Below are 15,671 nucleotides of genomic sequence, written 5' to 3'. Positions count from 1 at the left end.
CTCTCTCTCCTCTCCTCTCTCCTCTCTCTCCTTTCCCTCTCCCTCCTCTCTCACCGCTCTCCTCCTCCCTTCTCCAGCTGTAGCCTTCTTAATGTAGTTTAATGGCTTTACAAAGAAAGCCAGGGTGAGGAGCGCTTCTCAGTGGCTGTGGCTGGACCATGACCTAGCTGACCATGAACTTGGAGGGGCTTGAAATGATAGCAGTTCTGATCGTCATTGTGCTTTTTGTTAAGTTATTGGAACAGTTTGGGCTGATTGAAGCAGGTTTAGAAGGTAAGGGAGTGCTTTTCAGTCACTTGTAAAAATCCTGTTTTGCAATTAAAAAAGAAAAAAATTCTTTAAGGGAATGTTAGAGGCACCTGAAATGAGAACCTGAGAAATGTTATTCTGGGGTGGACATGCAAAAAAGGTTTCTCCGGTTAAGAGAGATTATCAAAATAAACTTTTGGCAAGTTGCAGTAATGTTTTTGCAGCAGAAGAATGCTGTAACACTGTGAGAAGCACTTTGAATCCGAATCAAAACTGAGAAAAATAAAGGGTCGATAATATGTGTCAGCTTATAGTCAGAGCTTTTAGTCTCTGTTATTTCTGTTAGACTTGTGTATATATTATCCTCTTTCCATTCTAACAGCAAATGCTATTTGTGTATGTTGTGGGACGCACTTGTGTTCAGAGAGAACTGGATATGCATGTACAAATTCTATGGCTTAAGGCTGAGGAACAAGCTTTCTCATGAGGTTTTCTGCAGGGGTGTCGATGTTATCTGTTTTACAATCTCACCGAGACTCTAGTGAGAAGTGAGTCTCCAACTCCTGTGACCGATTGTAACATGGATTCTAAACAAGCAGTGGCTTTTCAAGTGTTGATATTTATGTTCACTGGAGACTGATCCTTCATTCTTAAGCACTGTCTCTCCCGTAAAAAGCAAGGTGTGTTCTTGGCTTGTAGCTCTGCAGGGACTGAGTGTGTCTCCAAGAATCTGAGTAAATTTCAAGTATTATGTTCTTATCACTCAGAACGGAGATATGTTTTTGTTCAGCCAGTCATTGTTTCTCAAAAGTTGGCAGTGCAGTTTTTAAAACCATTTCCTGCTGGTGCTGGACAGTGTTGCTGTGTTGTGCTCACTCAAAGTTCTGAAGTTGAATAAACATAAAGAATAAACATAAAGGCTTCACATCTTCAGAAAATCTAATTCTCCCAAGAAGGCTGCCACAATGTGACATAAATATGATTATCTTTACAAATAGCAAACATCAAATTAAAATAAGTGTGTCACACTGATGTAGGTTACCAGAAACCTACATTTATAACTAACTCACTCTAAGGAGGGGGAGGGGTGGGAAGCAGGGTTTATTAAAGTAATTTTAATGGAACTTTGCAAAATGCATATTGCGGCCCTTTCTGAAGGAAATGTTTGGTAGTTTCAAAGTGAGAAAAAAATGTCTAAATTTTGGAAATGGTCAGTGTCTTTTAAATTGACTATATTTTGTGTATTTTCATGAAATGGGTAACTTGGTTTGATTTCTGTCTGTGCACTGCTGTAGTTTTACCTGATGGTTATGGCTGGGACATCCCATTTGTTTTGCTGGATTTTATGGTTTTTTTCCTCTCTTTGAGACTGCAAGCTTTCTGGACATTATCAGAATCCCTAGCTCTTTGGAGGGACTAGTTAAATCTTATTTTATGTTAGAGGCGTGGTCCTTTTTTACACTCTATGTACAGGGTATTGATTCTTGGTTTGGTGATAATGGCTACTATAGTGTTTGATTTGGTTTCTTTTTTTTTTTTTTTGAGCATAAATATTCACCTCTGAGATAATAAGTTGTTTTTGGTTCTTCTAAAGGCTGCTAACCTCTAGGAAATGTTCAGTATTCTTTTTCCATTATTACTTGTATGCAAATTTGTCCTGATCTGCATGGGCAGTTTCTTTCATGAATTTTATACTGTATTGTTAGTATTATTATTAACAATCTACTAACACTGCAGAGAGAATTGAATGTCTGATAAACTTCACTATTAATCCTCAGCTGATTTCTGGTATTTTTAAAAATTGCTTTTAGATTGTAAAATATGAGTAACCATATTCAAGTGGAATTATACATATTACTATATAAACATTAGGGGATGTGTAAATAAATCGTGTCCTTTTCTTGTGAAATATGTATCAGACATAACAATGTGAATCTAAAATTCATAAACCTTTCTAAAGAGTTTCCAAAATATTTCCTGGAGATATAATACAAATAAGTTGATGTGATAGCTCAGATAGTTTGTATACATACTCTAAAGTTACAGAGTTTAACTAGCCAAAAGAATAAACAGTGTTTAATATTAGAGCCTTGCCCATCTCCTGAACACTTATTAATACAAACAAGGAAACACTGATGCACATTTCATTCAGATCTATCTTCCCATGTGAGTGCCTTTCCCAGCTTTCCACATGTCCTAGTTGGGGGATACTGGCTTGTTTTGTAATTTTTACTTCTATTTGAAGACATGTCCTATAAAATAACTTGAGATTAAGTATGGGAAATTCAACTTGGTTAAAAATCAAGGATGATTTTTAGTGGTTTGCCTAAATGTTTGAAACTTTTCATTTCACTTCAACAATGTGAGTATCACTCAAAATAGAGCTTGAATTATGATTATCATTATTAGTGATATATTGTGTTGAATTCTGAAGGGCAGAGAAAATACAATATTTATAACATATTTTCTTGTCTTTAAGCTGTATTAAATAAATGTACTTTAGAATAAATTATTAACATGAAAGTTTAAAGAATTTGTAGATTCTTCTTTCTGAGTTCTTTAAGTTTCCATTTCTTGTGGAAAATGTACCATTGTATGTTCAACGTTCTTCTGTTTCAGTGTATATATATATATATATATATATATATATATATATACACATATATATGACACATATAAACAAATATGCTACCTATAGACCCATCAAATATTTACAAACAAATAGTTGACATCTGGAAGGTAAAATTATTTCACTTGAAAAAATAAATAGTAATAAATTATGTCTCCTCTGTTGTTCTTTGGCCTCCTACCTCATAAGTCATGTCTACCTTTCTCAGTTTATGATGAGAAAGCTAGTCTTGATAATCTCCATGGAAATTTCTATTTCATAAATTATATAGGTCTACCAGGTAACTACAAATAAATAGGTTATGTAACCTTTTGCATGACAGAGTATCAATGGCCTATACCTTGTAAAGAGTAAACAATGCAGCTGTTAGACTACGCTTCCTATCATCTGGTAGGCTAATTCATCATACCCCAGGGAATTAGTACCTTGCATTTCCAGAAAACATAGAAATGTCTGTTCTTATAGCTCTAGATTTTGATATTTTAGGCTACTATTTCAGTCTTTTCTGATTATTTAGTTTCTCAAAATTTATGCAGTTTCAGTAACAATATGCATATGATATTATACTTATTTTTTTAATTTAGTTAAAGTTCAATAAAATTCATTTCTAATTAAATAATGGTAGCTAATGATGGCTAAGGAGTTTAGAGTACTGATTGCTTTTCCAGAGGACTGGGATTCAATTCTTCGTACCCACAGGCTGTCTCATAATCACGTGTAATTCCACTGCCAGTGTATTTGATACACTCTTTGAGCCTCCTTGAGTACCAGGCACACAGGTGGCACACAGACACACATTTAAACAAAATACATATAGAATAAATACATTTAAAAAGAAAAGTAGCATTGACATCAGACTGATATGCATATGGAACAATAGTGCTGACTGGAGCAAAGCTTTAGGGATACTAGAAACATTCAGTGGCTGGGGTTTTGCTTGGTTGGTTGGTTGGGTTTTGTTTTGTGTTGTTTGTTTGTTTGTTTTCAATGTTCTCTTTCTTTGGAAAGTAGTTTAGGACACTCCAGAGCTAAGATAATTTGGAACGTGCCTTAAATTTTACAACATAAATTGCATCTTCTCTAACCATAAAAATAAAAGTAGTTTTCTGTGAACACATTCAAGAGGGAAAAAAAAGGAATAAAAAATTTAATAGCAAAGCTATTTCATTATGTCTATGGAAATATCTACTTTTCATCCAAATACATACAGAATCAGAATAAAGTGGTAACTGAGTGAGGAAAGAGCAATTATTGTGTCAAGCTACAATAAAGAGTAAATATTTCAAAACTATACTAAAATGCAACTTGAAAAAGCATGCTCCTAGTAACTGTCTCTTACAAGAAAACAGATACACTGATGATGCATATGGTACGCCCCTTTATTTTTACTTTGTTGTTGTTGTTTTTTTTTATTTTGTTTTTGTTGTTGTTGGTTTTGGTTTGGTTGGTTTTGGTTTTTGTTTTGCTTTTTTTGTTTTTTTGAGACAGGATTTCTCTGTAACAGCCCTGGCTTTTTTCTAACTCACTTTGTAGACCAGGTTGGCGTCACACTCACAGAAATCTGCCTGTTTCTGCCTTCTAAATGCTAAAATTAAAAGTATCTCACAATGCCTGGGTATTTCACTTCAGTTTATTTAGCACATATGAGTAATTCCAGACTAACAGCTTCCTCAAAGTATTATACATTAGCATATTTTAAGGATAACCTTTAAAACATATATCATTGTTTTTTTTATATTGTTGACAAGTGTGATTCGGAAACAAATGCAAATCCTTGATCAATATCATGCTTATTGGGATCAAGTAACAGACTGTGGTGATTAGAGTAGGGGGATATTATTCCCATCTGAAACTGTTAATTGAATCTCATGAAGAAAAATTATAAAACAATCTCCTGGAATCCTCCTTCTAAAAATATTGTATTATAGAAGTCCTTCTACACGGTAACATTTAAAAAAATAAAACTCCTTGAATACTTCAATATACCATCTTTTAATGACATATGAGAATGGAATTAAAGAATACTTATAACATTTGATATTTTTAGTGACCAATTATAGTAAATATTTTCTGTATTACTAAAACATTAATACCCAAGGCAGATAAAGGGGTAAAAACAATTAGTACAATCAGAGGCTACACCTAGAGGACATAGAGCAATTTTGTCTTGAACATAGTCACAACTTCACATCTTATTCATTCTGAGATTTTAGACTATTAATTGACCTCCATAATCCTATAAAATTATCATAAATAACTTTAATACCTTACTTGAGAATTACATGCAAACTGGACTAATGTTAAACAAAATTCTTATAATACTATAATAGATTTGATTTCATCTTGGTTCTCTGAAATAGGCATTGTCATCTTAGATATAAAAAAAAACTTAGTAGCTTAGAGTGAACTAACCTATAACTCATGAAACTGAAATTCAAACTTAGAACATCAAATTCCACATCCTGTTTTATAATCCTAATATATTAAATATTACATTAAAATGGCAATGGCCAATAATCTTGAGGCAGGGAGACAATGTTAAATCAGGTATCCATAGTATTCAGACACTATAAATCTTTGTTGACTATAGTGCACTAAGCATGCTGTAAAGAAGAGTCTAAAGTCTGTCTTATCAACTACATAAGATTTCTATAGGTTAGTGGATAAAATGGAAGTAGGAGAAGTATAAATGACCACTTGACAACTAAGACCAGAATCTCTTTTTTGGGGGGGAGGGAGGGGGAAGGGGGAGGATGATGGGAAGATTACTGAAAATAAACTTGTCATTCTTGAGAAAAGAGAAATTCAATTTTGCTGTTATGCAGTGTGAAGATTACCTAATGACAGGATCTGAGACATATAGAGTAGATTGATTAAATGAATGGCAGGTACAACAATGTACTCAATATGGCAGTAGCATTCTGAAATAATGCACCAAAATTATTAGGAGCTGAAGATAGCCTCTCTTGAGATTTAAGCTTTGATTGGGACAGTTGCCCACATAAAATTTATATTCTAGCCTTTATTAGAAAGTATAAAACAAAAAGGAACATAGGTAATTCTAGCCGCTAGGGAGAGAATAGAGGATGGGATGAATACCATGTTTAGCCAAGAACTTGCAAACAGAATGAAAGGAGACTGCATATGGGATTCCCAAAGAATCCTGTCAAATACGCAAGAATTCAGATGTTGATATTTTGTAGAAAGCTAGCTGAAGATTTAGGCAGAATAAGAACTTGATTAAGTTCATGAAGTAATAACAAAAGAGTCTAGATTAGTTTCAGTGTTATAATAGATAGGGGCACTGATCCAAATGTCATTCATTATGACTACAGAGGGTAAATACTTCAAATGGTATAAAAAAAAAAACAAAATAAATAAAAGTCATATGTAATATGACAATTCTATACAAAAATTTCCTGTACAATTTAAAGATAATTTTGGTTTTTGCATCCAAATTTATATAGATGCATTGGTAAAAGTATATATATATGTTAATGAACTGAAAATATGAGGAAGAAGGGAAAATAAGGGACAGTGCATGTATAATTTATATAATTGAAGTTTTGACTTATCAAGACTGCACAGAATGGAATCAGAAATTACCTGAATCAAATCAATCATTCCACACATGGAAAAAACTGAGTCCCAGAGAGATGAAAAATCCCTCTTTCCACCAGGACTGGCTTTTAAGAGGAAAGTAGAATGAATTATACTCAGAAGATAAACTTTAAACATGATCTGAGTTCTATAAAATTCTTATCTTAATTGCAGCCTTTCTTTTCTTCTAGTGGATCAATCACTCTGAAGTTTGGCATCCCATGGATCTGGTGACAGTAATGTGGTTTGCCAATGTATCATCCTCATTAGGCACAAGTGCAGTATAGAGAATTTTGGACTCAACTTGTCAACCAAACCTGAAGTGTTCTATATCATTAAGACTTGCCCATTTAAGTTTTATAGTAGATATTAGTTACTACATGATAGCCTGCACAATTCTTGGCCCAGGGAGTGAACTTCTTTAGTGCCAAGTTTAAATTCTAAATGAGTATATGTCCATGTAGTCATTCTAGATGGTCATTGTCCTAATTATTTAAATCAGAGAGTTGACCCTTTTCTCTCTCAGCACTTGCTCTATAGTCATAATCTTACAGGGAACCAACCTAACATCCCAGTCAGAACTCTGGTGATACACGCCTACACTCTTAGTACTAAGGAGGAAGAAGCACAAAGACTAGAAATCTGAGGCCACTCTGTGCTACACTGTGCATTCCAAACCAGCCTGAGTTACATACACAGTGGCATCAGTTTTAAACCAGACAGTAACTCCGTGGTAATGTACTTGCCTAGCATGAATGAGAGCCTAGTTCTCATCCTCAGAATATAAATAAATAAATAAATAAATAAATAAATAAATAAATAAATAAGTAAGTAAATAAAAGACACTGCTTTTGGAGCATTGGCTTTAAGAAGTATTTGAATATGTCCAGAGACTTATCATTAAGATAAACCTCGTTCCTAATATTGTATCAATTGTAAGTTTCAGTTGTTATATAGACACTATGGAATTTAAATGCACAAAGTATAGACACAAATCCAAAGAAATAAGATGATCATCAGTGATGTCCCAGCTCTAACACATGCTCTATGGCCTTGAGAAGGAACCACCATCTTCTGTGTCTCAGTTTCATTTTATCTTAAGTTGAAATTGTCACTGCACTTTTGATTATTCTTATGTGGTTTAGGATGAGTTAGGGTTTATGTGTGCTTAGACATCTTCCTATATTAGAATAAATTATTTGTGTGTGTTTCCATTATAGGCAGATACCTTACCTTTCATTCCAAACATTAGAGGCCAGCACTCAATATCCCAAACCAAAAGCTTCACTCTTTGCTTGCTAAGGAAGTGAGAAATATGCTTGCAGATTTTAATGATTCAAAATAAGGTTAAACTTGTCCGAAGAGTCATTGTTAAGGGAAAGTTGGCAGTGGTCAACTGCATTGAGCTTAATTAAGTTTTTTTGTAATTTATTTTTGTTTTATGTTCATTGATGTTTTCGCTAAATTATTGAAGGTGTCAGATACCTTGAAGTTGGAGTCACAGACAGGTGTGAGCTGCCATTTGGTACTGGAATCGAATATAGTTTTCCTAGACCAACAAGTGTTCCCAACCCCTGCAGTATCTCTCCAACCCTTAAGTTTAAAATAAGTTGGAAGGCTGCTTCTCTCATAAAAGACAAAATTCACTCCCTTTCTTCAACCTTAACTATGAGATCCTTTCATGATAACTGTGTAAGGTCATTTGTTGGAAAACTTCAAGATGCCAGTCCCAAAAATTAGATACACACAGAAACCATTGTATAACTATAAGCAAGGCAGTTGAGACCCCTTTTCTTTTAATGTCCTCTACTAAATATCAGGATACTAGTTATAAAACATATACAGGAGGCAAAGTAATTCATTTATTTACTCATTTGCAAAATACATGTCTGTATAATGGTCCAGATGTTATCATCAACATATTAACTTACAGAAGCAAATATAATTCTAGTTCTTATGAATAAACTATTAAAGAAACAAACAAAAAAGATAAATAAATATGTGTGTGAACTAATATTTAATAAATAAAATGTAGATTATTATAACAAGACAAAAACATGGCTGTATGATAGAGTAATTAGAGAAAGGCATTATGATACACTAGCTTGTATGAAAATACTTGAAAGAAATTAATATCTGTGATGCAGAAGAAAATATCTGACAAGCATTTGTTCCAAACAGCAGGCCTTCCCAGTTTATGAATGGTCAACTAGTTGGGGCTTTCTGTATTGAAAGTTGGGAGTCTAGTATAGTTGGAACATTGTGGACTTCCCAGAGTATAGATAGGAACAATGGTAGCATAGTTAAAGCCATATCGTGCTGAACCATCACAAGCTACAGGATTTTATTTTTGATCATGGGAAGTCCCTGAAGTAGTGAGTTTAAATAGTCTGTAGACAGTTATTGCAGCTTATGTCTTTCCCCTGACATCAATTCTCTATAAAGCTGGAGTCTTTATATGTAGTCTTCTCTGTGATACCTCAATACCAGACACCTGTCAGGATGGAGATTCATTGTCTCTTGTCAAACTTCCTTTATCTTGAATAAATGTCTGACTTGTACTCATCTTTAGAATGTGCTCATGTTCTAAACCATCTTTATTAAGCAAAGCCTGCCCATATGTCTACCACAGCCTGTGAATGGACCCTATCTTCCTATTTAACAGGCAGTTTCAACACCATGGTATTAAAAACCCATTCTTAATTGCATCATTAGGAACAACATCAAATATCATAATATAACCTGTTTAGAGAAGATATTTTGAAAAGCCAAATCACCTTCTTCATGTATTTGCCATGCAAGAATATAAGGACAGTGCTGGTGAAAATATGACTCACAGAAGGAAAACCATGTTACGTTGCCTCGCTTTAGGTAGCTACTCCTCCCTCACATATGAACTTCAGTGATTAAATATCTAAACTGAGCATATTCCAATTTTAGAGGAGAATAATACATTACTTCTCCAGCTTTAATATATAACTTTTTGGAACTAAGATTCTGCAATTATTACCTAACCCCCTGATTTTCTGCATAAATTGAGATCTAGAAAGGTTAATTGACTCGTTAGAAATCACAACACAGTTTAGAAACATAGATACCATAATAATTACACTATCTATGATATAATAATAATTATATTCTAGGTGAGGTGCTAAATATTTAATACATTTTAGAATCTAATTTTTGTAAAGCCCTGTAAGAATAACCTTATTATCCATAATTATAGAAAAACTGATTCTTTATTTACTTAAAATATATTATTTAGAATTTTTCATACTGTTGCTCTTTTCTTATTATCGTATTCTTGAGGCAATAGGTAAATGAATTTTTTTGCTCCCTCTTATCAAGTAACTTGAAGAAAACAGTGGTGAGTCACAGTGTTGTCACAGAATAAAGAGAGTAGAGAATCCTGGTTTGCTTAAGCAGTAAATTAAGACTCTTTTCTCATTGGTGTAGATTGTTAATGATTAAGAAGAAACAGTAGAATACCCACTGCCAAGTTCTCATTCTAGAGGAGAGTATCTGACGCCATATTATGGGTCTCAAATCAAAGAGGTGTCAGGGCTGAGACAAGAGTAGCCATCGGATGCTAATGCCAGCAATGGCTCACTTCGCTCAACAGATTACATGCACTGTCTTAAACACTACATGCATGATTCATTTTAGCAATAATATTTAAAAGCCAGTTGTGATTGAAATTTTAACCAAAAAATTCACATGAATGTATGTTCATAAAGTTTTAAGCATAGGTTATCACACTCAGAGATGGTCAATCAGATCATTGAATCCAAGCTGTCTACTTGAAGAACAAACATTTTTAATCAAGCTTAACCAGCTAAGACAAAGGAGGTACATTGTAGCAGAGATCAATATACCTGGAAGCAATTTAAGTCTATAGACCAAAGCCTTTGTAATGTCTCGAGACACTTCTCATTCACATTAAAAACCAAGTATTAAAGCCTATTACAAGCACATTTTAAATGTATGATTTTATTTACTTTTGTTTCTTGTAAAATTCACTTCCTCAAGTTATATAATATTCAAATCCAAAGAAAATTAATCAAAACCTACCCCAAGATATGCTCCTATTGTAATTTTGGAAGACATTGCAGTGATTAAATTCCATGTTTAAGACACAGAGAACAAGATACAGTCTTGCTAGACATGAAGTTTCTATTAAGAGCCCACATTCTCTTCAATGTCATGGCCAGCCTGCCTAAAGACTGACCGAATGTGGATGCGCTTATTTGACAACATGCATTGCAGACTGCAGTGTGCAAATCGTGCTCTTCCCTATTAGAATGGCTCAGTCATTCATTAGACTTGTCCCTGTCTCAAGGGATTTCTGAATTGTGGCTGAGAGCAGCAAGCAGGGACTTTGCCATCAGGCAGGTATGTATTACTTCAGCAACTAGCTTGAGCCCCATAGTAAGCCTTGGTTTATCAGGCTTTAGTGTATAGTTGTTGTGAAGATTAATAAGATGGATGGGTAATGATTGAACTTCCTTGTTAATATGTGCTCTATGAAGTGACCATTAACTGTTAAGTTACAGCGTAAGAAGCCATTGAGGAAATGAGGTCGGCATCATTTATGTTGTCCATGGTTATTAAATGTGTGTTACTTAGATGAACTCTAGAAATAACCATGCTACTGTTTGTTCTCTTCATTTTGAACACTGGAGTGCTTTCATTTCTTAAAATGCCCATTTTTTCATTCATGAACTATGTTTACTGACCTTCTGTTTGTTATTCTGACATAATGATTTCATGAGAAAATACTGCTGATGTCCCAGATGCAGTGGATGGGTTGGCTTTGGCTACAAGGAGAACTTTTCATGTGCCATACTCTACAGTCAGTCAGAAAGCAGAGTATTAATGTTGGCTATAGTACATTCATAAAAAATTAACCTCATTGATTGCTTCTCTCCTGCCTTATTTGGAAGCAAAAGGAGGAGGAGACATTTGGGAGGTGGAGAATGTGGATATTTTAGGGAAGGAAAACATAATAGCAAGAAATATTCGGTCTGGGTGAAGTGAACTTACTCAGTAAATGTGAGGCAATTGCCAGAGAATGCTGAATGCTCATTTGAGATTTGTAGTTATTCTTTGAAGCCTCTTCTGACTCACACAAAGTATGTTCATTTCTGGGTCCATTACAGAAATATTGCTTTTACCAGTCATTTTCAAAGACAATGGCAGAGGCATTGGAGAATGGAAAGCCATTGAGGAAATTGGAGCTGTCTCTCCAGTACACAAACACTCCTCAGTTCCAAAGATGAAAAAAAGAATGTATCAAATTATAGAGTCACTGCCATGAAAAATTAAATTGAACTGGACAGGAAAAGTATAATCTTGAATGAGGAAATGAAAGCCACTGAAAATTCTGACTTCCCTATGGTGTGCCCTCAATGGTGTACTATATACTTACGTATCTAGTAGGGGTCTCAGCAAGGGGATTCAGTAAATCTTGACAAAACTCTATCTGATGTATCATGACGGAAATGCTCAACTCAATAGTCTCAGATTGTGTTTGAAGTAACTGTTCAATATGTTGGAAGAACATATGTTCTCCTGAAAGGTTTTATAGTAGTTTCTTTTCATACCTAACTTGACAGAAGAAACTTAAAAAAAAAAAAAAAAAAAAAAAACCAGAGTCTATACTGGATCACTGTTTGAAGGTATTGTCCATCACAGCAGAGAAATCAGGATTGCAGAATCCTGAAGCCACTGATCATATCCACACCACAAACATAGCAATGAACATATGTGCTAAGCTTATGTTTCCATCCCTACCCCCACATTTTCCTCACAGAGTTCATGATCCCAGCCAGAGGACTAGTGCCACCTTAAGGAGAATGTCTTCTCATCTCAATTAAACAAATCAGTAATCTCACACACATGTGCCAGAGTCCTCATGCACCAGAGGATTCTAGATGTCATAAAACTGACATGTAAACTTCACAATCATGATTGTTTATACACTATGCCTTCATGAGTGGAATAACATTCAAGCAAAGGTAACTGCATCTAAAATCTTAACATTCAATAGGCAAAGGCAGGAGGGTTATAAGTTCACGGACAGCCTGAGCTATATGCTAAGAATGTTTTAAAAAAAACCCCAACACAAAAAGGAAGGCTTTTTTTCCCCATGAGATATTTTAATTTTTCTGTGTTTATACTTATCTTCTCTGTTCAGTTTTTAGCCACTAATCCCTTTACAAAAATTTATCACCTATTAATCACAGATTCTGTATCCTACAACCAAGCCACATGTTGAGTGGTTGCCAAACTCAGTGTGCCAGATAAATTTTGCATGTCCTTGAACACTTGCATACTTTTATATACGGGGTCACATGAACAAATGTTAGATTTTGGAGTGCAAATGCTAATGTCTTGCATGGATTTATATTCTCTGATAACATAAGCCATGAAACATATCAGTTAGTATACATTGGTCCTTTGTGAAGACAGAATGTTTTGTGGCAGGACCTTTGAAGTTTCCTTGAGATGGGTTTTTATATTTGACCATGTGTGAAAGTACAGAGGAAGAAATGGGGTGTCCTAAAGGCAGAGCATTACATAAAGAATAAAACTTGCCTTGGTCAAAGTAGAACGTGTTGGACCACTGGGGAGAAAACATCTTGCCTATGATTTACATTGTAATCAACTATGTGATTACAGAAAAGTCACTTTCATAGTCTATTTCTTCTTTTATAAAATAGAATTCTTGTGTTGTTTTCATCGAAGCATCCCTATCTAATTGGTGCACCAGAACTAGACTTTGGCCCCTCACTGGTTCTAGATCACTAGATTATATAGTTTTATTCCTGACATAGGAAAGGCCCAGGTCATAATCCACATGGCTTCCAGGCTACCTCACATTGAAATTTGCTGTTGTTTTTTAAAGTTTGGTTTCTGTGTTGCATGGTCAGTATCATATTTCTGGCTAAGACTCAGTTTGTAATTCAGTTTAGGCAAGAATATAGATCAACTCTCTTCCATCCATGATTCTCATGAACCTGACAAACATAACTGTATTAAAATATTTACAATGTAATTTTATAGTTAAAAGGATAGATTTTGAAATGGCATACACAATAAAGTTCTCATTAATAACTATGTACATATGATGAAGTGGAACTCTGACATTTTTCTTCTTCTTTGAACATTTATATTTACCAATGCATCCATATAACAATTAATAGTTATTTTTAATGAAAAAAAATCTATATAAAATACATAGTTTTATCTCAAAAGTGAAAAGTACTTTGGGACAGAGGAATACCAGTTTAAAATATTTTTGGTTCAAAAAAGTTATTTAAAATTGAAAAGTTGTTAGCTTGTGTCTAGCTTAACAGCAAGAGAATTCAGGGGGGCATCTTGGAGCTAACACTAGATTCTTACTGAGTAAGTTGTCATTCAAACTTTAAGAAAAAGTTTTGGGCATAGATGATAAAGAGCTGTGTTTACACATCCTGGGAAGCCAAGGAAGTTATCAGAGGCTTGTAAAAGATGTTTGGTTGCTCGAACTCACTGGCCAAAAAGAGATGCTCATTCTCTGCAGCTTCTTCTATGAAGCAGAACTCTTAGGAACAAAGCACTTTCTGTTCCTTGATGTGTTTTGCATCATGAGTTCGAAAAGGGAAGATTGGTCTGAGCATAGGTTTGTAAGTAAAGGATGAAGAGGATCAGGGGTTTGCTTCTCCTGGAAATGCTCACCCTCCCTCACATTTGAGCATTAGTAATTTTCATTCCCCAGCAGCAGCCTGCTTGCAGCTGCCCGGAAGCCATTCATGCGAAACTCAGGTAGGAATTATTTAATGTGGGAAGCAGATTAAAATAGGAAGCAGTGATAAAATGAGACTTCACAGGAGTGCAGAGATTCTATTAAATGTATCGCCGAAATGGAATTCTCAATGCTTCCCATACATTTTTTTTTTCTTTCCTTCCAATTTTCTTTATAAAACTTAGCTATAGAGACCGTTCAGGTAACTCTTTTCTTTTTTATTATTGGATTTTTTTAAAACTAATAATAGCATAGAAGTTTAGACTGCCATAGATTCCAATTAAGAGAATTCAAGGTACAGAGAAACATTTGCTACTTTAGCCTTCATGCCAATTCGAAAGTCAACCTAAATAAGATATGTTCTATACTTTCAAAGAACTTGGGCCCCAAATAATTTCCCTCAACTGTCATTCATGAAGAAACTAGGCCTTAAGATTTGTTTTGCAGTTTCATCTGGACTCAGTCAATAGGTAATTGATGTTAGCAAATGAGTATAAGGATTACCCATAGGATCATGGTAAAATATAAGGAGAAATGCCATCTACATCACATGTAGTCACAAGCAAAGAGCAACCAGGCCATGCTTCCTCTGCATTGACCAGAGTTGTACTACCAGTAATCAAGCATACTCTTTCTGGATGGGTCATTGAAATAAAGTATGACAGTTTAAGTCTGTCCAGTCTAAGCAAATACCTATTCATGGCTAAACTGCAGAATAAAACCTAGTTACAGGCTTTATTTCAAAACCTGCAACTGCTAGCTTCCAGTGCTCAAACATCTACTGTGCCAGTACAACACAGTCATTTTTAGTGAGGAAGAAAGAATGCTTAATTTAAACTTTCTGTGCTTGTAGGTAGTGAGTATGGGCTATAAGAGATTTTTCAAGTGAGATAAATGTCCACAGACTAATACTACTTTGATATTGGTAACCCAAATTATATAGTATTTTTCTTCTAATTTTTTTTTTAATATTTTTATCTAGAGGCTTTTAGACTTTCCAATAATAAAGGCATGGATGGAGCAGAAGGTGAGAGTGTCACAGAAGGAAAAGAAAAGAATAGGTGTCCTTGTAACTCTTTTCATAGGTTACTGAAATTCACTGAATTAGGTTGAAATCAGTCCTGAATGCTGGGGATACTCCTGAGTCTTGTGTTGTATGGAAATAGAAATGTTTCAGGGAGTCAGTCTTATGATTTAGTGGGATAGTATATATGATATGCTTTGTATGTTTATGGTTTATTATTATTAGGTATTTTCTTCATTTATATTTCCAATGCTATCCCAAAAGTCCCCCATACCCACCCCCACTACTCCCCTACCCACCCACTCCCACTTCTTGGCCCTGGCGTTCCCCTGTACTGAGGCATATAAAGTTTGCAAGACCAATGGGCCTCTCTTTCCACTGAT

The 15,671-nt window shown here is 34.7% G+C and overlaps 1 protein-coding gene across 4 annotated transcripts in view; it reads left to right on the top strand.

The window, feature by feature from the left end:
• Kcnip4 (potassium voltage-gated channel interacting protein 4) overlaps positions 1 to 15,671 on the top strand; it is a 1,098,278-nt gene that overhangs the window by 622,498 nt on the left and 460,109 nt on the right. The window contains exon 1 of one of the 4 annotated variants that reach the window (XM_021161805.2): positions 82 to 273. The exons of the other annotated variants lie outside the window; for them this stretch is intronic. Within the exon in view, the coding sequence (XP_021017464.1) occupies positions 174 to 273 (100 nt within the window). The 5' untranslated portion in view covers positions 82 to 173. Of the gene's footprint in view, positions 1 to 81; positions 274 to 15,671 lie in introns of those variants that run through there. 4 annotated transcript variants of the gene reach the window in all.

Source organism: Mus caroli, chromosome 5 (genome assembly GCF_900094665.2).
Source record: "Mus caroli chromosome 5, CAROLI_EIJ_v1.1, whole genome shotgun sequence".
In the NCBI taxonomy this organism is placed as follows: domain Eukaryota; kingdom Metazoa; phylum Chordata; class Mammalia; order Rodentia; family Muridae; genus Mus; species Mus caroli.
This window is presented reverse-complemented; position numbering and strand designations above follow the sequence as displayed.